The sequence below is a fragment of the Amblyraja radiata genome, chromosome 9 (assembly GCF_010909765.2).
Source record: "Amblyraja radiata isolate CabotCenter1 chromosome 9, sAmbRad1.1.pri, whole genome shotgun sequence".
Taxonomy (NCBI): Eukaryota; Metazoa; Chordata; class Chondrichthyes; order Rajiformes; family Rajidae; genus Amblyraja; species Amblyraja radiata.
Window position 1 is genome coordinate 53,962,319 of NC_045964.1, and position 22,112 is coordinate 53,984,430.

Consider the following 22,112-nt stretch of genomic DNA (forward strand, 5'->3'; position numbering starts at 1 on the left):
CTGAGTTACTCCAGCACCATTCTAGTAAGCCTCTTGTGCACCCTCTGCAAAGCCTCCACATTGTTCCTGTAATGGGGCGATGCTCCAGTTTGATTGAGGATTGACTGTGGACATACCTGGTGGTTGATGTCCAGGTGATTCAGGTGATCCAGGTCTGCCAGAGGGAGGATGGAGGGCCGGCCATGTGCACACTGGAAGGGCAGGTGACAGCTGGCCAGAGAACCCATCAGGCTGCTGCATTCGTCCACACTCAGACCGTGGCCAAACTTCACCGCCCCTGTCAGCATGTACAACACAGGCAATGAGCAGTAACATAGCAACTCCTCACCATTCTTTAGTCACAGGGTGGTGAATCTGTGGATTTCATTGTCACTGAAGACTGTGCAAGTCATCAATGGATATTTTTAAGGCAGAGAGAGAGATTAGTACGGGTGTCAGGGGTTACGGGGAGAAGGCAGGAGAATGGGTTAGGGGGGAGAGGTAGATCAGCCATGATTGAATAGTTGAATAGACGATGGGCCGAATGGCCTAATTCTGCTCCTATCACTTATGAGCATGAAGCATTTGCTGCAAGCAGCCATTGAGGTGCAGCAACATAATGGTATGGGAGGAGGAGAATGCCAGGGCAGGGTACAGGTCCACAGCAAGACAGTGTCTCCTCGTGGGGAGAGCGGCGCACAACACCACTGATCCTGGCACGGCAGAGGCTGGCTCATTCTGCCATCTTCACTGGACCTTAGAATGAGAGGGGGTCTCCTATACAGCAACAAAGTCCTGCAGGAATAGAGCGGGTGCGTGCAGGAATAAAGGGGGTGCACGCAGGAATAGATGGGGTGCGTGCAGGAATAGAGGGGGTGCGTGCAGGAATAGAGGGCGTGCGTGGAGGAATAAAGGGGGTGCGTGGAGGAATACAGGGGGTGCGTGGAGGAATACAGGGGTGCACGCAGGAATAGAGGGGGTGCGTGCAGGAATAAAGGGGTTGCGTGGAGGAATACAGGGGGTGCGTGGAGGAATACAGGGGGTGCGTGCAGGAATAGTGGGGGTGCGTGCAGGGAGAGGGGGTGCGTGCAGGAATAGAGGGGGCGCACGCAGGAATAGAGGAGGTACGTGGAGGAATAAAGGGTGCGTGCAGGAATAAAGGGGGTGCGTGAAGGAATACAGGGGGTGCACGCAGGAATACAGGGGGTGCGTGCAGGAATAGAGGGGGTGCATGCAGGAAGGGTGTTTCCCTCACCATGGGTGCAGAACCAGGGGTCACAGTATTCATCATAGACTGAGATCAGTGAGATCCCAAAGCTGATGGTCGTGAACCTGGGAACTTCACCACCACAGGTGACATATATTCCGTGCAATGATGATGTGCGGTGGGAGGGGGTTCCTGCCGTTGTGGTGGGGGTGGGGGTGGTTGTTGAGCTTCTCCCATGGTTGGGGTGGGGGGGTTCCAGCAGTGGGGGGTTGAGGGGGTTGAGGGGGTTCCTGCCGTGGGGGGGGGGGGGGGGTTTGTGGTGTGGTTCCTGTTGGGGTGGTGGGGCATTCCCTGTGACGGTGAGTGGGGTTAGTGGTGGGTGGGGTGGGGTCCCCTGGCGGTGGGTGTTCCCAGAGTTAGGGGGGGGGGGGGTTACTCACCGTGACAGGCCTGTGAGGCGAGCACCTTCAGCATGGTCCGTGACAGCACGGCGGGGGCACCTCCCCTGGTCTGGAGCACCTGGTGACACGAGGGGGGGGTCACCAAGAGACCACTTAAAAATACCCCCCCCCCCCCCAAACCCCCCACCCACCACACGCACTCCTCCCACCCCCCCGCCCGCGACGGGGGGATAGGGGGGTCACTGAGAGACCGCTCGTCCCACCCCCATCAACCCACTCCCTCCCCCCACTCATTCCGAGACAAGGGGTCACTGAGAGACCAGCACACGGGGATGGGGGAAATGATAGCGCTGCACTGGGGGTGGGGGGGGGGGGGGGGGGAGTGGGGGTGGAAGGACGCACCCAGTCCCCCGGCCTGTTGCCCCCCCCCCCCCTCCATCCACTCCCCTCTTTTCAACCGTTCCCCCCTCTCCAACCTCCCCCTCTCCACCCACTCCCCCCGCCCCCCACCCACTACTCCCCAAACAGCCCCCCCCCCCACAGGAGCACGGACCCCCCCGCCCCGCCCACACTCACTTTACCCCATCAGCAACGACTCACCTCAATCTGTTCTCTGAGGAACTCCTGCAGGAACAGAGAGACACGGGGATCAGGTGGCAAGACGGGGACAAGAGGGGGGCAAGAGAGGTTCAGTGTGAAGGATACAACACAGCAACAGTAACAACACCCCACCATCTCGCCTGTGGTAAATCCCACCCAGCTCAGCACACATTCCCAAACACAGCCATCGTGAACGTCAGGTGCCCTGGCCACTCAGAGGTTTCAAGCTGTTTCTGGAAAGTCCAGCGATCAGCAGCCTGCAGTTTCCAACCCTAATCCACAACACTCACAACTCCATCCAAGACCGCAAGAAATGGACGCAGCCCAAACCATCACACAAACCAACCTCCCTTCCATCTACTCCATCTGCACCTCACGCTGCCTCGGCAAGGCCAGCAACATAATCAAGGACCAGTCTCACCTCGGTCACTCCCTCCTCCCCTCTGAAAAAGATATATAGGTGTGAAAATATTGCCTATTGTCTAAAAGGTACACCTCCAAATTCAGGGACAGTTTCTTCCCAGCTGTTATCAGGTAACTGAACCATCCTACCACAACCAGAGAGCGGTCCTGAACTATTATCTCGTCATCGTGGCTATCCCTCGAGGTCGAGGATGATGGTCTACGTTCTGTTGTTTTTATGGACTCTCAGGTGGCTTATGTCCAATCCTGGCTTTGCAGCTCACAGAACGAAGACGCCTGTGCGTGTGTTTGTTTACCGTGTACTTGATGTTGCACTCCAAGAAGCACACGGTCCTTCACAAATCAATCAACTTATTCCAATGGCAAGAGAACCAAGACGATTGGAGCTGATAGATCTGTTGCAGCCTTCATCCGCCTTCACAGCCGTTGAGTTCAAGATAACTTTGTCCGCCTGGTCCACCGTTCAGGTCTTGTAGGTTGGATCGTTCTTAGTCTGGATCCGCATCCTCGACCTTACTGCCATGGGTGGCCCTACCAGAAGCTGGTGTTTCCGACAGCATCGCTCTCGGAATCATGAGGACACGCAAGCCTCTTCACCATGACAAGGTCAACGATCCAAAGAACTAACTACCTTATTGGAGACCCTCGGACTTTATCTTGCACTAAATGTTATTCCCTTATCATGCTGAATATTCAGGGTTATATGTCCTCGAGGAAAGACAGAAAGGTGGGCTGAGGGGGTGGGGTAACTCAGTTAGTTAGCAATGAAATTCAGTTCTTAGTGAGGGGGTGGGGTAACTCTGTTAGTTAGCAATGAAATTCAGTTCTTAGTGAGGGGGTGGCATAGGATCAGAAGATGTAGAGTCATTGTGGATAGAGCTGAGAAATTATAGGGGTAACAAGACCCTAATGGGAGTTATTTACAGGTCATAGGATACAAGTTACATCAGGAGATAAAATTGGCATGTAAAAAAAGCAATGCTATGGTGGTTATTGGAGATTTCAATATGCAGGTAGACTGAGAAATTCAGGTTGGTACTGGACACTAAGAAAGGCAATTTTGTAGAGTGCCTCCGTGATGCATTCTTAGAGCAGCTTGTACTGCAGCCGATCAGGGAAAAGACAATTTTGGATTTAGTGTTAGCAATGAACCAGATTGGATAAGGGAACTCAAGGTAAAGGAACCATTAGGAGGTAGCGATCACAACTTAAGTTTTCATCTGCAATTTGAGAGGGAGAAGGTGAAATCGGATATGTCGGTATTGCTGCTGGGCAAAGTGGACTACAGACGCATGAGGGAGGAGCTGGCCAAAGTTGACTGGATTGGGGCCCCAGCAAGGATGATGATGGAACAGCAATGGCAGGAATTTCTGGGAATAATCTGGAATTCTGATCTTTTCATTCAAAAGAGGAAGAAAGATTCTAGGGGGAGAAAGAGGTGACCGTGGCTGACAAGGGAAGTCAAGGACAGTATAAAACTAAAAGAGAAGGCGTATAACATAGCAAAGATTAGTGGGAAGCCAGAGGATTGGGAAACTTTTAAACAACAGAAGGTAACTAAAAGGGCAATACGGGGAGACAAGATGAAATACGAAGGTAAGCTAGCCAATAATATAAAAGAGGATAGCAAGAGTTTCTTCAGTTATATAAAGAGTAAGAAAGAGGCAAGAGTGGACGTTGGGCCGCTGGAGGTTGATGCAGGAGAAGTGTTAATGGGGAATAAAGAAATGGCAGAGGAGTTGAATAACCTTTTTGCATCAGTCTTCACAGTGGAAGACACCAGCAACGTGCCTGAAATTCAAGAGACTCAGGGGTAGGAAGTTAGTGGAGTGGCTATTACTAGGGAGAAGGTGCTTGGGAAGCTGAAAGGGCTGAAGGTGGATAAGTCACCTGGGCCGGATGGACAGCACCCTAAGATTCTGAAAGAGTTGGCTGTAGAAATTGTGGAGGCATTGATAGTGATATTTCAGGAATCACTAGTTCCAGACGATTGTAAAATTGCCAATATTACCCCACTCCACAAGAAGGGAGCAAAGTAGAATAGTGGGAACTATAGGCCGGTTAGTCTGCCTTTGGAGGTTGGTAAGATTTTAGAGTCCATTATAAAGGATGAGGTTTTGGAGTTCACGATAAAATTGGCGGAAGTCAGCATGGCTTTGTGAAGGCGAGGTCTTGCTTGACAAACTTGCTGGAATAGCAGGACAGACAAAGGAGAGTCAGTAGATGTTGTTTAAGATTTTCAGCGTTTAAGATTGACTAGCGGCGTTCCGCAGTGGTCGGTGCTGGGGCCGCTACTCTTCACGTTGTATATTAATGATTTGGACGCGGGGATTGAAGGTTTTGTGGCCAAGTTTGCGGATGATACGAAAATAGGTGGAGGGGCTTGTAGTGTAGAGAAAGCAGGGACTCTGCAGAAGGACTTGGACAGGTTGGGAGAGTGGGCAGAGAAGTGGCAGATGGAATATAGTGTAGCAAAGTGTGGGGTCATGCATTTTGGTAGTAGGAATAAAGGCGTAGACTATTTTCGAAATGGGGAGAGAATCCAGAAATCAGAGGTGCAAAGGGACTTGAGTGTGCTGGTGCAGGATTCCCAAAAAGTTAATCTGCAAGTCGAATCGATAGTAAGGAAAGCAAACTCAATGCTAGCATGCATTTCACGAGGGCTTGTATACAAAAACAGGGATGTAATGCTGAGGCTCTTTAAGGCTTTGGTCAGGCCGCATTAGGAATATTGTGAGCAATTTTGGGTACCATATATGAGGAAGGATAGCATGGATGTGGAGAGGATGTTTCTTTCCACTAGTGGGAGAGTCTAGGACCAGAGGTCACAGCCTCAGAATTAAAGGACGTTCTATTAGGAAGGAGATAAGGAGAAATTTATTTAATCATAGGGTGGTAAATCTGTGGAATTCTTTGCCACAGAAGGCTGTGGAGGCCACAAATCATAGAAACATAGAAACATAGAAAATAGGTGCAGTAGGCCATTCGGCCCTTCGAGCCTGCACCGCCATTCAATATGATAATTGCTGATCATCCAACTCAGTATCCTGTACCTGCCTTTTCTCCATACCCCCCGATCCCTTTAGCCACAAGGGCCACATCTAACTCCCTCTTAAATATAGCCAATGAACTGGCCTCAACTACTTTCTGTGCCAGAGAATTCCACAGATTCACCACTCTCTGTGTGAATTTTTTTTTTCTCATCTTGGTCCTAAAAGACTTCCCCCTTATCCTTAAACTGTGACACCTTGTTCTGGACTTCCCCAACATCGGGAACAATCTTCCTGCATCTAGCCTGTCAGCCTGTCCAACCCCTTAAGAATTTTCTAAGTTTCTATAAGATCCCCCCTCAATCTTCTAAATTATAGCGAGTACAAGCCGAGTCTATCCAGTCTTTCTTCATATGAAAGTCCTGCCATCCCAGGAATCAGTCTGGTGAACCTTTTCTGTACTCCCTCTACGGCAAGAAAGTATTTCCTCAGATTAGGAGACCAAAACTGTACGCAATACTCCAGGTGTGGTCTCACCAAGGCACAACTGCAGTAGATCTTTTTCTCTTCACATATCTATAAAAGCTTTTGCAGTCAGTTTTTATGTCCCCTGCCAGTTTTCTTTCATAATCTATTTTCCCTTTCCTAATTAAGCCCTTTGTCCTCCTCTGCTGGACTGAATTTCTCCCGGTCCACTGGTAGGCTGCTTTTTCTGGCTAATTTGTAGTAGAATTTCCCTGCTCCTATACTCAAATCCTTTTGCTATGAATGCTAACATACCATTCGCTTTCTTCACTGCCTGCTGTACCTGCATGCCTACTTTCAATGACTGGTGTACCATGACACCCAGGTCTCGTTGCATCTCCCCTTTTCCTAATCGGCCACCATTCAAATAGTCTACTTGCCTGTTCTTGCCACCAAAGTGGATAACCTCACATTTATCCACATTATACTGCATCTGCCATGCATTTTCCCACTCACCCAACCTTTCCAAGTCACCTTGCAGCCTCCTAGCATCTTCCTCACAGCTAACACTGCCCCCCAGTTTGTGTCATCCGCAAACTTGGACATGTTGCATTCAATTCCCTCATTAATTCAAGTCCAAATCATTAATATATATTGTAAATAGCTGGGGTCCCAGCACTGAGCCTTGCGGTACCCCACTAGTCATTGCCTGCCATTCTGAAAAGGACCCGTTTACTCCTACTCTTTGCTTCCTGTCTGCCAGCCAGTTCTCTATCCACATCAATACTGAACCCCCAATACCGTGTGCTTTAAGTTTGTATACTAATCTCTTATGTGGGACCTTGTTGAAAACCTTCTGAAAGTCCAGATATAATACATCCACTGGTTCTCCCTTATCCACTCTACTAGTTACATCCTCGAAAAATTCTATAAGATTCGTCAGACATGATTTACCTTTCATAAATCCATGCTGACTTTGTCCAATGATTTCACCACTTTCCAAATGTGCTGCTATCCCATCTTTAATAACTGACTCTAGCATTTTCCCCCACTACCGATGTTAAACGAACTGGTCTGTAATTCCCCGTTTTCTCTCTCCCTCCCCTTTTAAAAAGTGGGGTTACATTAGCTACCCTCCAATCCTCAGAAACTACTCCAGAATCTAAAGAGTTTTGAAAAATTATCACTAATGCATCCACTATTTCTGGGATTACTTCCTTAAGCACTCTGGGATGCAGCCTATCTGGCCCTGGGGATTTATCGGCCTTTAATCCATTCAATTTACCTTACACCACTTCCCGGCTAACCTGGATTTCACTCAGTTCCTCCATCTCATTTGACCCCTGGTCCCCTGCTATTTCCGGAAGATTATTTATGTCTTCCTTAGTGAAGACAGAACCAAAGTAGTTATTCAATTGGTCTGCCATGGCCTTGTTCCCCATGATCAATTCACCTGTTTCTGACTGCAAGGGACCTACATTTGTTTTAACTAATCTTTTTCTCTTCACATATCTATAAAAGCTTTTGCAGTCATTTTTTATGTTCCCTGCCAGTTTTCTTTCATAATCTATTTTCCCTTTCCTAATTAAGCCCTTTGTCCTCCTCTGCTGGACTGAATTTCTCCCAGTCCACTGGTAGGCTGCTTTTTCTGGCTAATTTGTATGCTTCATCTTTTGTTTTGATACTATCCCTGATTTCCCTTGTTATCCACTGCTATGCACTACCTTCTTATTCTTTTTCCAAACTGGGATGAACCATTGTTATAGTTCATCCATGCGGTCTTTAAATGTCTTCCATTGCATATCCACCGTCAACCCTTTTAGAATCAATTGCCAGTCTATCTTGGCCAATTCACGTCTCATACCCTCAAAGTTACCTTTCTTTAAGTTCAGAACCCTTGTTTCTGAATTAACTATGTCACTCTCCATCCTAATGAAGAACTCAACCATATTGGTCACTCTTGCCCAAGGGGCCACGCACAACAAGACTGCTAACTAACCCTTCCTCATTACTCAATACCCAGTCTAGAATAGCCTGCTCTCTCGTTGGTTCCTCTACATGTTGGTTTAGAAAACTATCCCGCATACATTCCAAGAAATCCTCTTCCTCAACACCCCTGCCAATTTGATTCACCCAATCTATATGTAGATTGAAGTCACCCATTATAACTGTTTTACCTTTGTTGCACGCATTTCTAATTTCCTGTTTGATGCCATCCCCAACTCCACTACTACTGTTAGGTGGCCGGTACACAACTCACACTAGTGTTTTCTGCCCCTTAGTGATTCGCAGCTCTACCCATATCAATTCCACATCCTCCAAGCTAATGTCCTTCCTTTCTATTGCGTTAATCTCCTCTCTAACCATCAACGCTACCCCACTTCCTTTTCCTTTCTGTCTATCCCTCCTGAATATTTCAGGAGGGGATATATTTAAGACAGAGATAGATAGATTCTTGATTAGTACGGGTGTCAGGGATTTTGGGGAGAAGGCAGGAGAATGGGGTTGGGCGGGAGAGATAGATCAGCCATGATTGAATGGCAGAGTAGACTTGATGGGCCAAATGGCCATATTCTACTCCTATAACTTATGACCTTATGTATCTGTACACTGTGGATGACTCAACTGTAATCATGTATAATCTTTCCACTAACGGAAAGCAACAAAAAGCTTTTCACTGCACCTCGGTACACGTGACCATAAACTAAACTAAGAAAATGGAGGGCAAACTGCACCGTGCCCCATGCGTGCCTGTACACACACGCACCCGTACACACAGCGCGCCCGTACACAGCACTCCCGTAAACACAGCGCGTCCATGCACACGCGTGCCCATACACACAGCGCGCCCGTACACACACGTTTAGTGCCCCACACATACACAGTGCCACACGCGTTCTCACACATGCCTAGTGCCCCATGCGTGTGTCGATGCTACCGTGTGCCGTGTAGGAGCCATGTGTCGTGTAGGAGCCGTGTGCCGTGTAGGAGCCGTGTGTCGTGTAGGAGCCGTGTGTCGTGTAGGAGCCGTGTGTCGTGTAGGAGCCGTGTGCCGTGTAGGAGCCGTGTGTCATGTAGGAGCCGTGTGTCGTGTAGGAGCCATGTGCCGTGTAGGAGCCATGTGCCATGTAGGAGCCATGTGCCGTGTAGGAGCCATGTGCCGTGTAGGAGCCATGTGCCATGTAGGAGCTGTGTGTAGGAGCCGTGTGTCGTGTAGGAGCCGTGTGTCGTGTAGGAGCCGTGTGTCGTGTAGGAGCCATGTGCCATGTAGGAGCTGTGTGTAGGAGCCGTGTGCCGTGTAGGAGCTGTGTGTAGGAGCCGTGTGCCGTGTAGGAGCCGTGTGCCGTGTAGGAGCCGTGTGTAGGAGCCGTGTGCTGTGTAGGAGCCGTGTGTAGAAGCCACGTGCCGTGTAGGAGCCGTGTGCGGCGTAGGAGCCGTGTGCCGTGTGTAGGAACCGTGTGTAGGAGCCGTGTGTCGTGTAGGAGCCGTGTGGAGCGGCCATCTTGCCTGCACTATGGTTTGAGTGACGGGTTGTCGTCCTCTTCGAGCCTCAGTAGCTTCTCTCTGCACGAAGCAGGCCGGCACCCTCTTCACAAATACGCCCGCATCCACAGCCTCTCCCAACTCCAGCTCCACGCCAGCAACCTCCAACTGATCCAGGTGTAGCCTGTGGGGACCCACACCATCAACCCTCACTCCCAGTACAGGCCCCTGCACCAGCACTGGCCCCTCACCCACCACTGGCCCCTGCACCAGCACTGGCCCCTCACCCACCACTGGCCCCTGCACCAGCACTGGCCCCTCATCCACCACTGGCCCCTGCACCAGCACTGGCCCCTTATCCACCACTGGCCCCCAATACCAGCACTGGCCCCTTATCCACCACTGGCCCCTCACCCACCACTGGCCCCTGCACCAGCACTGGCCCCTCACCCACCACTGGCCCCTGCACCAGCACTGGCCCCTCATCCACCACGGGCCCCCAATACCAGCACTGGCCCCTTATCCACCACTGGCTCCCAATCCCACCACTGGCCCCTCACCCACCACTGGCCCCTCACCCACCACTGGCCCCTGCACCAGCACTGGCCCCTCACCCACCACTGGCCCCTGCACCAGCACTGGCCCCTCATCCAGCACTGGCCCCTCATCCAGCACTGGCCCCTCACCCCCACCACTGGCCCCTCACTCCCACCACTGGCCCCTCACTCCCACCACTGATCCCTCACTCCCACCACTGGCTCCTCACTCCCACCACTGGCTCCTCACCCACCACTGCCCCCTCACCCAGCACTGGCCCCTCTCTCCCACCACTAGCCCCTCACTCCCACCACTGCACTCCATTCCCACTACTGGCCCATCACCCTGCACTGGCCCCCACTCCCACCACTGGTCCCCACTCCCACTACTGGCCCCTCAACCTGCACTGGCCCCCCCACTGGCCCCTGCACAAGCAAGCTCCAGGGGCCCGCTGCCTCCACCCGCGGCTCACCGTACCATCGACTCTCCCTGGGCACACCAACACCTGGTGTGTTCCTGGATCCCTCTATCCCTTACACTAGCAGTGTGAGCTCAGATCCCAGCACGACGAGAGAGCTCCCTACATGGGCCGGGGGAGGGGGGGGGGGGGGGGGGCGGGAGGCAGAGGGAGTGGGGGGTGATGGGCCGGCTCCTCACAGCCTGGCCTCACTGACCGTAGCAGCCTGGCCTCGTCCGGAGAGCAGGGGATCTCCATGGGTGGACAGACGGTCGATGTGGTCAGCCTCTTGCGGCCACACTGACCCGGCACCAACTCGTAGCAGTCTGCGGGGACACACAGCGTCACACACGGGCAGAGGGGCAGAGTGACCTCCTCTCACCCTGAGACCCCCACCCCCGAGACCCCCACCGTCCTCACCGAGACCCCAACCCCCTCCTCGAGCCCCAACCTCCAACCCCCTCCTCGAGCCCCAACCCCCAGAGTCAGTTCCCTACCCCCCCAACCGGAATCTCAGCCACCACACCACCCATTCCCCCCCCCCCCCCACCAAGTTCCATGACTCAGCTGCATCTCCACTCGAGACCCTGCTACATTCTCTCCCCACCCCCCCAACTTCAGCAAGGCCTTATGATACTGATCGGCGTGGCAGCCTACCATGCAGAACCTTGTTGAATGCCTTACTGAATTCTTGGTCACGTCTTAAAAAAACTCAGATTTGTGAGACACGACCTCCCACGTACAAAACCATGCTGACTATCCCTAATCAGCCCTTGTCCATCTAACTGCATGTATAACCTATCCCTCAGAATACTCCAGTAACTTTCCAACTGCAGATGTTAAGCTCACCGGCCTATAGTTCCCAGCATTTTCCCTGCAGCGCTTCTTGAATAGAGGCACAACATTTGCCACCCTCCAGTCTTCCGGCACCTCTCCTGTATTTAAAGACGACTCGTAAATTTCAACCAGGGCTCCGGCAATTTCCTCTCTAGTTTCCCACAGCGCCCTCAGATATATCTGATCAGGCCCTGGAGATTTGTCTACCTTCATACGTGATAGTACCTTCAGAACTTCTTCGACCGTAACACTGACTGCTCGCAAGAGACTTCCATTTACTGCCCCAATTTCATCCGTTCTACTGTCTTTCTCCTCGGTAAATACAGAGGAGATATACTCATTGAGGAGCTTTTAAAAACATCCCACTTTCCTGGCGTTCCTTTTCAATCAAGTTGAGCAAGTTCCTGTCTGATGCCTTGCCCCAATTTAGCATTTTAACGTGGGCCTTCTCTGTATTTATCCATAATTACCTTCAACCTAATAGAAGAGTGGTCACTGGTTCCAAAAGCCTCCTCCTCCAACACTTCACCCACATGCCCCTCCCAGTTTCCCAAAACCAGATTAAGCATTGCCCTCTACATATTGCCTGAGGAAACTTTGCTGAACATTTAACAAATTCCACCCAGGCTAAACTTAGTCCAGAAAACCAGCCACTGGCACCTTGCAGCACTTTCCTTTCTGAGATTCATTAGTTACTACAGTCTATGACTGGTCAACTGAAGCCAAGCACAAGCCAACCATTAGCACTCAGCACTCTATGCAACGCAACTATCACAGGTAATACCAACTAACACAGCACGGAAACAGGCCCTTCAGCCCATCTTACCCATGCCAACCAACATGCCCCATCTAAGGTAGACAAAAGTGCTGGCGAAACTCAGCGGATGCAGCAGCATCTATGGAGCGAAGGAAATAGGCAACATTTCGGGCCGAAACGCTTCTTCAGACCCATCTAAACTACTAATCTAAACTATCCATTTACCCATCTAAACTACTAACAGCCCCATCTAAACTACTTCCACCTGTCTATGTTTGACCCATATCCCTCTAAATCTACCCCAACCGTGTACGTCTAAATGATGTTTAAATGTTGTTAAAGGACCTGCCTCAACTACATCATCTGGCACCTTTCCAGACACCAACTTAGCTTTCTTCACTGTCTGCTGTACCTGCATACTTACTTTCAGTCACTGATGTACAAGCACACCCAGGTCTCGTTGCACCTCCCCTTCTCCTAATCTAACTCCATTCAGATAATAATCTGCCTTCCTGTTCTTGCCACCAAAGTGGATAACCTCACATTTATCCACATTATACCGAATCTGCCCACTCACCCAACCTATCCAAGTTACCCTGCAGCCTCATAGCATCCTCCTCGCAGCTCACACTACCACCCAGCTTTGTGTCATCCACAAACTTGGAGATGTCATATTTAATTCCCTCATCTAAATCGTTAATATATATTGTAAGTAACTGGGGTCCCAGCACCGAGCCTTGCCGCACCCCACTAGTCACTACCTGCCATTTTGAAAAGGACCCGTTAATTCCTACTCGTTGCTTCCTGTCTGCCAACCAGTTCTCTAACCATGTCAATAACTTACCCCCAATACCATGTGCTCTAATTTTGCACACTAATCTCTTGTGTGGGACCTTGTCAAAGGCTTTTTGAAAGTCCAGATACACCACATCCACTGGCTCTCTCTTTTCCATTCTACTAGTTACATCCTCAAAAAATTCCAGAAGATTAGTCAAGCATGCTTTCCCCTTCATAAATCCATGATGACTTTGACTGATCCCGTCACTGCTTTCCAAATGCACTGCTATTACATCATTAATAATCGATTCCCCACTACCGATGTCAGACTAACTGGTCTTTAATTCCCCGTTTTCTCTCTCCCTCCTTTCTTAAAAAGTGGGATTACGTTGGCTACCCTCCAGTCCATAGGAACTGATCCAGAGTCAAGAGACTGGGGCTGACCCACAGAGCACTGTAGACTGGGGCTGACCCACAGAGCACTGTAGACTGGAGCTGACCCATAGAGCACTGTAGACTGGGGCCTGTAGACTGGAGACGAGCCACAGAGCACTGTAGACTGGGGCTGACCCACAGAGCACTGTAGACTGGAGCCGAGCCACAGAGCACTGTAGACTGGGGCCTGTAGACTGGAGCTGACCCATAGAGCACTGTAGACTGGGGCCTGTAGACTGGAGCCGAGCCACAGAGCACTGTAGACTGGGGCTGACCCACAGAGCATTGTAGACTGGAGCTGACCCACAGAGCATTGTAGATTGGGGCCGAACCACAGCCCCTGTGACCCTGTGTGTGCCACCACACACTATAAACGTAGGTGAGAGGCACGGCGTTAATAGTTTATGCTGCGGTGTGGGGTGAGTTGGTGCTGACCTGAGATGAGTTGTTCCAGACGCACCCTCTCGTGAGCAGCGTGCTGATCCACCAATACCAGCAAGTTACTGCCTGCAGTGGAATACACAGTGACACCGTGACAGAATAACAGTGATAGACACACAGTGACATAATCACACCGCTCCATGGAGCGGCCAGCACCCCTCCCACCGCGGACATCTGTATGAAAGATGGGAGAAGATGGAAGCGAAGTGCAATGAAGGAGGTTTGGGGAATGCTTGACTGGGTAGACGAGGGATCCAGTATAAAGGTTGGGGCATTATGCAGCATCTTTACCAAACATTGGTCATGTCTACATCGGACACTTTCTACAGTGTATGAGTCGTTGGGGACATGCTGAACCTTCTCGCGTTTGAGGAAGTAGTGGCATTCAGAGCATCAATGTGGCTTGTCCAGGATCAGTAGTTGGTGATATTTACACCCAGGAAACTCTCAAGCACCTCCACTTCAGCACCAGGATACAGACTGCACTCCTGGCATCAGTAACTCGCTCTTTGCTCTTCTGACATTGAGGGAGAGATTGTTGTGGTCAGCAGGAAGCAGCGAGTGATTGGATAGACTGGGCAGGTTTTCCCAGTGGTGAAGGACCTGATGGTAGTGGAGCAGATGGGGGCCAGTGCCAGCATCACTTCCCTTTGGAAATGTATCACAAACTAGAGCAGGCCTTTAAGGTGAGGGGAAGGACATTTAAGGGGATTTATGACCCCACCTGGTTCATTCCAGTCCCCAAGAAAGTAAAGTGACCTGTGTCAATGACTAGAACATTTAAAAGTCACCTGGACAGGTACATGGATAGGAAAGGTTTGGAGGGATATGGGTCAAATGTCAGCGGGTGGGACCAGTGTAGATGGGGCATGTTGGTCAGCATGGGCACGTAGGGCCGAAGGGCCTCTATGAGTATGACATAAGAAGTGCTTTGAAAGATTGGGGGTGGCCCACATCTGTGCCAATCCCCTGCAAACAGCAGAAATAGGTCTGTGGGGGATGAAGTGTCTTGCGCTACATTCAGCTCTGGATCACCATGACATCAAGGACACCTATGTCAAGATGCTACTCTCAGCTTTCAACACCACCGGACCAAAGAAGCCATCTCTAAGCCCCTGGACTTTGGCCTTGAGGTCTCCATCTGCAACTGGACATCCTGACCAAGAGTTGGTTAGAATTGGTGAGAAGATGTCCTCCACCCTGACCCTCACTGGCTCCATTCCCTGTACACCCACAACTGAGTGGCCAAGTACAATGCTACTCCATCACTCATTATACCACTGGTGATTAATAACAGGCATGACACGGACTACAGGATAGGGATCAGGAGCCCAGTCATGGTGTCAGATCCTAGAGTTAGATTTAACTCTTAGGGCTAAGGGAACCAAGGGATATGGGGATAAAGCAGGAACGGGGTACTGATTTTAGATGATCAGCCATGATCATATTGAATGGCAGTGCTGGCTCGAAGGGCCGAATGGCCTACTTCTGCACCTCTTTTTCGATGTTTCTCTGTAGCTCATGGTAGTAAGATGTTGGATTTGGTTGTAGACCTGAGGAAACCAGGTGAACACAACTCTTTCCTCATCAATGGCGGCTGCAGAGATGGTCAACACATTCACTTTCCCCAGCATCCACACCAGCAGCAACCTAACATGGTCACTTCACATTGACGCAGTTATGGAGAAGGTGCATCTGCACGTCTACATTCTTAGATATCTGAGAAGATTTGGCATGTCCACAAGGATTCTCTCGAACCTCTTGAGGTTGATAGGAAGTATTCTGATGGGATGAACCCCAGCCCTGTGTGGCATGCTTCTGACCAAATGGGAGTAACAACCTCTCCCCATCACAGGGCAAGTCAGGCCTACCTACAGTCCCTTTGTCCAGTCTGGTGTTTATCAAGCAGGCAATGAACTTGTTGTCCACCTGATTAAGGACCTGAAAGACACAATTATCACAGAACTGGAGTCTGATGAAATGTCTCCAGCACTAAGCATCATTCACTCACCATGCTGTCCCTCTGCTGATTATAGACAATAGGTGCAGGAGTAGGCCACTCGGCCCTTCGAGTCAGCACCACCATTCAATGTGATCATGGCTGATCATCCACAATCAGTACCCCGTTCCTGCCTTCTCCCCATATCCCCTGACTCTGCTATCTTTAAGAGCCCTATCTAACTCTCTCTTGAAAGTATCTAAAGAACCGGCCTCCACTGCCCTCTGTGGCAGAGAATTCCACAGACTCACAACTCTCTGTGAGAAAAATTGTTTCCTCGTCTCCGTTCTAAATGGCTTACCCCTTATTCTTAAACTGTGGCCCCTGGTTCTGGACTCCCCCAACATCGGAAACATGTTTCCAGCCTCTAGTGGGTCCAAACCCTTAATAATCTTATACGTTTCAATAAGATCCCCTCTCATCCTAAATTCCAGAGTATACAAGCCCAGCCGCTCCATTCTCTCAGCATATGACAGTCCCGCCATCCCGGGAATTAACCTTGTGAACCTACGCTGCACTCCCTCAATAGCAAGAATGTCCTTCCTCAAATTTGGAGACCGAAACAGCACACAATACTTCAGGTGTGGTCTCACTAGGGCCCTGTACAACTGCAGAAGGACCTCTTTGCTCCTATACTCAACTCCTCTTGTTATGAAGGCCAACATGCCATTTGCTTTCTTTATTGCCTGCTGTACTTGCATGCTTAGTTTCATTGACTGATGAACAAGGACCCCCAGATCCCGTTGTACTTCCCCTTTTCCCAACTTAACACCATTTAGATAATAATCTGCCTTCCTCTTTTTGCTCCTATGTCAGACCGTATCAAATGCTTTCTGAAAGTCCAGGTACACTACACCAGGCTCTCCCTTGTCCATTTTCCTAGTTACGTCCTCAAAAAATTCCAGAAGATTAGTCAAGCATGATTTTCCCCTCGTAAATCCACGCTGACTCAGACCGATGCTGTTACTGCTATCCAAATGTGCCGCTATTTCATCTTTTATGATTGACTCCAGCATCTTCCCCACCACCGATGTCAGGCTAATTGGTCTATAATTCCCTGTTTTCTCTCTCCCGCCTTTCTTAAAAAGTGGGATAACATTAGCCACCCTCCAATCCACAGGAACTGACCCTGAATCTATATCCTAATGTGTACGAGCTCCTCACCTGCATTGATCTGATCATGTCCTTTGTAAAGCGGTAGGGATACAAGATGTTGTGGATCTTCACTGCTAAACTGTCCATGTGCACACTCCCGACATCAACAGCAACCTGGAACAACAAAGAGGAGCAGTGGCGGTGGAGGCAGAATCACTGGGTGCATTCAAAAGAGAGTTAGATTAGAGCTCTTAGGGCTAGCGGAATCAATGGATATGGGGAGAAGGCAGGAATGGGGTACTGATTGTGGATGATCAGCCATGATCACATTGAATGGCCCGAAGGGCCGAATGGCCTACTCCTGCACCTATTGTCTATGCATCTATGTATCTCTATATTTCTATGGTGTGAACAGATTCCACATCCCCATCACACCATGAACCTTAGATAGACACAAAAAGCTGTAGTAACTCAGCAGGACAGGCAGCATCTCTGGAGAGAAGGAATGGGTGACGTTTCGGATGGAGACCCTTCTTGAGAAGGGTGTTGACCCGAAATATCACCCATTCCTTCTCTCCAGAGATGCTGTCTGTCCCGCAGTTACTCCAGCATTTTGTGTCTACCTTCGATCTAAACCAGCATCTGCAGTTCTTTCCTAAATACTTTTGTGTACGTGCTTGTGCTCATGTAATCTAGTTGATGGCCTTTGGGGGGGGATTTAAAACGACACTCCCACATATCAACATGGTTTCTTAAATAGTTTTTTGTGTTTCATCGCCTCCATCATGCCCAGAGACGCAAGGTGACATGATGGAGGCAATGTTGATGACAGGATAAAAGCACGCTCAAATTACTCCAGGACAATGCTGTGTAATACACCTGACTTTTATCACATTGCCTGTTTGTATTAAGGAGAAATCTGCCCGTCAACTGTGTAAACCTCACAGCACCTTGCCCTAGCTACTTATTGACCTCTAAATGCAGGAAGACAGACAGCTCAAGGTGCTTCCTGAGTGGTACCAAACAACAGTGGACACTGAAATACGTTTGGGCCCCAGACTTTGGTGGTAAGTCAGGGGTGCAAATAAATTTTTTAAACTGCTCAGTGATAGATGTGGAGATTCTGGCTTATAACTAGCATGGAGTGGAGTCTGGAGAAGGGTAAGCATGAGACCATGGAGAGATTTGTTGTTTTGAAACTGAACTAGGGGCAGGTAATGATGGCAGTCATGCAACAAAGACCTCACAAGCAGCAGATCCTACCTCTGGGGCCCGCAGAAAGACAGGATTCTTCCACTCCAGAAACATGGAACGCAGCGAGTCACTCGATCCCAACACAGCATCTGTCCAAACAGAAGAAACACATTAGTGACACTACATGAGGCTACTCAGCTCACTGCATCACTATATCCTTCAATGAGTTTAGCAGCAATGCTCACAATGTTCTAGGTCTGATCTAGCTCGGGAATTATGTCTTTATAAACTAAACAAGTCTGTAGCCTATTCTCCATTCTGTAATATTGCAATCCTCCAGATACAAGCTCATAAGACATGACAGTGGGCAGCAAAGATGTGGGCTGTACATTTAGATGATTCTACAGACCCCATCCACGGGATGTCAGTGTTGTGTCTCCAGTACACGTATTGCCACGGCACAACACACCTCTGTTGCAGGAGACCCATCCCACCCCACACCTCCACAGGTAGACCCAGCTCATCCCACACAGATAGACCTAGCTCACCCCACACCTCCACACATGTAGATGCAGCTCACCCCACAGGTAGACGCAGCTCACCCCAACACCTCCACACAGGTAGACCCAGCTCACCCCACACCTCCACACATGTAGATGCAGCTCACCCCACACAGGTAGACGCAGCTCACCCCACACCTCCGCACAGGTAGACCCAGCTCACCCAACACCTCCACACAGATAGAACCAGCCTACCTGCGTCTTCCTGGCAACTCTATACAGGAGTAGGACAAGGACCCTGTGGGCACGGGGGAGTTATGGATGGATGAATTAGGGCCAGTTGTCAGTGCAGGATTTACTGCTACCTAGAATTATCCTTCAGTTCTCACTCAAAGCCCACCGCTTATCCTATGTAAACAAGCCACATACCCCTCACCCCCTCCCCTCCGCATCTCCTCCCCCTCGCCTCAACACCTCCCCTCCACTCCCTCTCCTCTCTGCACCGTCTCCCCTCTTCCATACCCCCTCCCCATCTCTAATTGTGTTTCCCTGTGCTGCGAGCATGTTATTGCTGAGCCTGTCTGTCAGGATGGAGGACAGGTCATGGGCACCCCAGCCTGTGGGCCAGAGCCAGCACAAGGTGGTGCCTGCTGATCCCACATTCACCACATGGCAGGTCCCTCTCACCTCTCCCATCACTGGCTCCATGCCTCTCGTCGCGTGGTCGCGGCAGGAAGGGGAGCAAAGTCTGACTGCGGAATGGGTAGCACCTGTAGGGGCAGCCTAGAGAAAGCAGAAGGTCAGGTAACACACCTGGAGGACAGGAGAAACCAATCACATGTCCACCCACATAGGAGGCCACTTCTGCCCATCAAGACTATGCTGGTTCACAGAACAATGAGGAACAAGCTGCCAGAGGGAGGTATATGTAATAACAATGTTTAAAAACATTTAGACAGGTATATGGACATGGAGGTTTAGAGGGACATGGGGCAAACCTGAGTAAATGGGACTTGCTCAGCCAGGCAGCTTGAGCAGCATGGACGAGTTGGGCCGAAGGGCCTTTTCCCACGATATCACCATTTGGCTAATCCTATTCACCAGTAATTTGCACTGAAATATATTTTTTGTCACATTGACATTAAACTCACTCTAGATTCTACCAGGGCGGCACGGTGGTGCAGCGGTAGAGTTGCTGCCTCACAGCGCCAGAGACCTGGGTTTGATCCTGAATACGGGTGTTGTCTGTATGGAATTTGTGCGTTCTCCCCGTGACCTGCATGGGTTTACTCCGGGATCTCCGGTTTTCTCCCACACTCCAAAAAAGTACAGGTTTGTAGGTCAATTGGGCTTGGTATAATTGTAAATTGTCCCTAGTGTGTGTAGGATAATGTTAGTGTGCGGGGATCGCTGGTCGGCGTGGACTCGGTGGGCCGAATGGCCTGTTTCCACGCTGTATCTCTAAACTAAACTACACTAATCACCTACATACTCGAGCAAATTACAATGGCCAATCACTTTACCAACTTGCAAGTCTTTGAGACATGGGAGGAAACCCACTCAGTCACAAGGGGAAACATGCAAACTCCACACAAAGAGCAGCATAGGTCAGGACTGGCCCCTGGTGCTGGACTTGCATGGTAACAGCTCTACTAGTTGCACCACACAGGGTGCAGTGTGAGAAATGCAAGAGAATGAGGAAATATACAGCAAACAGGCCCTTCAGCCCACCATGTCTATGCTGACCTTCCTCACTAATCCTATTGTTCTTGGTTCATGCCTTAAGGACTCATCTAGAAGCTGCAGAAATGTTGAGAGAACAGTGAATGTTGTACCTATTATTCCAGATCATCAGGGATAGGCCAGGTATTTACAGGCATGGGTCTAACGTCAATGGTAGGGAAGTTATTGATAAAGATGGTGAAGGATTAATAGTGACATTAATATCCCAGGCCTGGTAAGCATAGTGTTGCAGGTGCCTGCCTGACTAATGTGATTGAGTTTGTGAAGAAGGAACTAAATATATTGATGAGGGTAGTGGTTGATGCCGTTGACAATGATGGGCTGAAGCAAATGCTGAGGATAGGTGCCTCAGTGTTGGAGCTGAGGGGATGAGGCTGGAAGTCAACCAAGGCAACTATAAATGACTCATTGATGAGATCTAGGGGAATATTTCAAGGACATAACAAATAGGAGCTGTGGGCTGTCGGGCCTTCAAACATGATTCATTGTTAAACAGCTAATTATTTGTTTCCTCACCTCCACTCGTCTGCCCCCCCGATTCCCAACACTCAATACTCAATATTCAACACACTTAATGACAACATCACCCATTCTTGGGGAACAGAATTCTAGGTAAGGGGGGAGAATGAGGGCCAGGGCAGTTTACTGTTCTGGATGTCCGATGTGGGAGGTCAAGGAATCTGATAGCCTTCCAGACGTCCACATCTGCGCCAGGTGTGTCGAGATGGGGCTCCTAATGGACCATATTAGGAACCTGGAGCAGCAGCTCCATGACCTCCGTCTGGTCAGGGAGAGCGAGGAAGTCATAGAGAGGAGTTACAGAGAGGTGGTCACTCCAAGACCACAGGAGGCAGGCAAGTGGGTCATGGTTAGGAGGGGCAAGGGGCAGAGGCAGGGACTAGAGAGTACCCCGGTGGCTGTACACCTTGATAATAAGTACTCCTGTTTGAGTACTGTTGGGGCGGGCAGCCTACCTGGGGGTAGCAACAGCGGCCGGGCAATGAAGAAGAATAAAGAAGAGGCGGGCAGTAGTAATAGGGGACTCTATAGTTAGGGGGTCAGATAGGCGATTCTGTGTACGCAGTCTGGAGACCCGGATGGTAGTTTGCCTCCCTGGTGCCAGGATCTGGGATGTGTCTGAACGTGTCCAAGATATCCTGAAATGGGAGGGAGAGGAGCCCGACCGCTCTATCGTTAGGGCTCTATCGTTAGGCTAATAGACAATTGTTTTAATTGTGGGGGTTCGCATGCTGCAGCTCGTGAACGTTGCCCTGCGTATGGAAAATTATGTCATTTTTGTAACAAAAGGAACCATTTCTTCAGATGCTGCCGCTCGCGTAGCAACAGAGTTCAAACAAGACAATCTGTTCAGGGTCTGAAGAAGGGTTTCGGCCCGAAACGTCGCCTATTTCCTTCGCTCCATAGATGCTGCTGCACCCGCTGAGTTTCCCCAGCAATTTTGTGTACCTTCAATATTCCAGCATCTGCAGTTCCCTTTTGAACAATCTGTTAATTCACTCGGCCATGAGAACCTGCTCTCGGAACGCTCTCAACCAGCTCCCACGGATTTGCAGGCTGCTAGCGAAGATTTTGACTTGGATGTTTACTCTTTGGGACTTGTCTCTTTCAGCCTTTCTGTTTGTCATCGGACTACAACCTGTGACTTTACCCAACAAATCCTGGCACAATACAAAACTTTGTTTGACGACAAGCTGGGCAGGTTGCCTGTTAGGTACACAATTACCATTAACCCTGAGGTACTTCCAGTTGTCCGTCCAGCACACAGGATTCC

At 50.0% G+C, this 22,112-nt stretch overlaps 1 protein-coding gene across 4 annotated transcripts in view; it reads right to left on the minus strand.

Moving 5' to 3' along the window:
* mlh3 (mutL homolog 3) overlaps positions 1-22,112 on the minus strand; it is a 36,411-nt gene that overhangs the window by 6,770 nt on the left and 7,529 nt on the right. Inside the window, exons 2-11 of one of the 4 annotated variants that reach the window (XM_033027439.1) lie at positions 19,265-19,360; positions 18,147-18,226; positions 16,953-17,057; positions 15,661-15,730; positions 13,784-13,855; positions 10,760-10,868; positions 9,573-9,732; positions 2,188-2,211; positions 1,627-1,705; positions 117-277 (exon numbers count right to left, since the gene is read on the minus strand). In XM_033027439.1, the coding sequence (XP_032883330.1) occupies positions 117-277; positions 1,627-1,705; positions 2,188-2,211; positions 9,573-9,732; positions 10,760-10,868; positions 13,784-13,855; positions 15,661-15,730; positions 16,953-17,057; positions 18,147-18,226; positions 19,265-19,360 (956 nt within the window). Of the gene's footprint in view, positions 1-116; positions 278-1,626; positions 1,706-2,187; positions 2,212-9,572; positions 9,733-10,759; positions 10,869-13,783; positions 13,856-15,656; positions 15,731-16,952; positions 17,058-18,146; positions 18,227-19,264; positions 19,361-22,112 lie in introns of those variants that run through there. The other 3 variants (XM_033027441.1, XM_033027442.1, XR_004413126.1) reach the window with 3 other exon arrangements.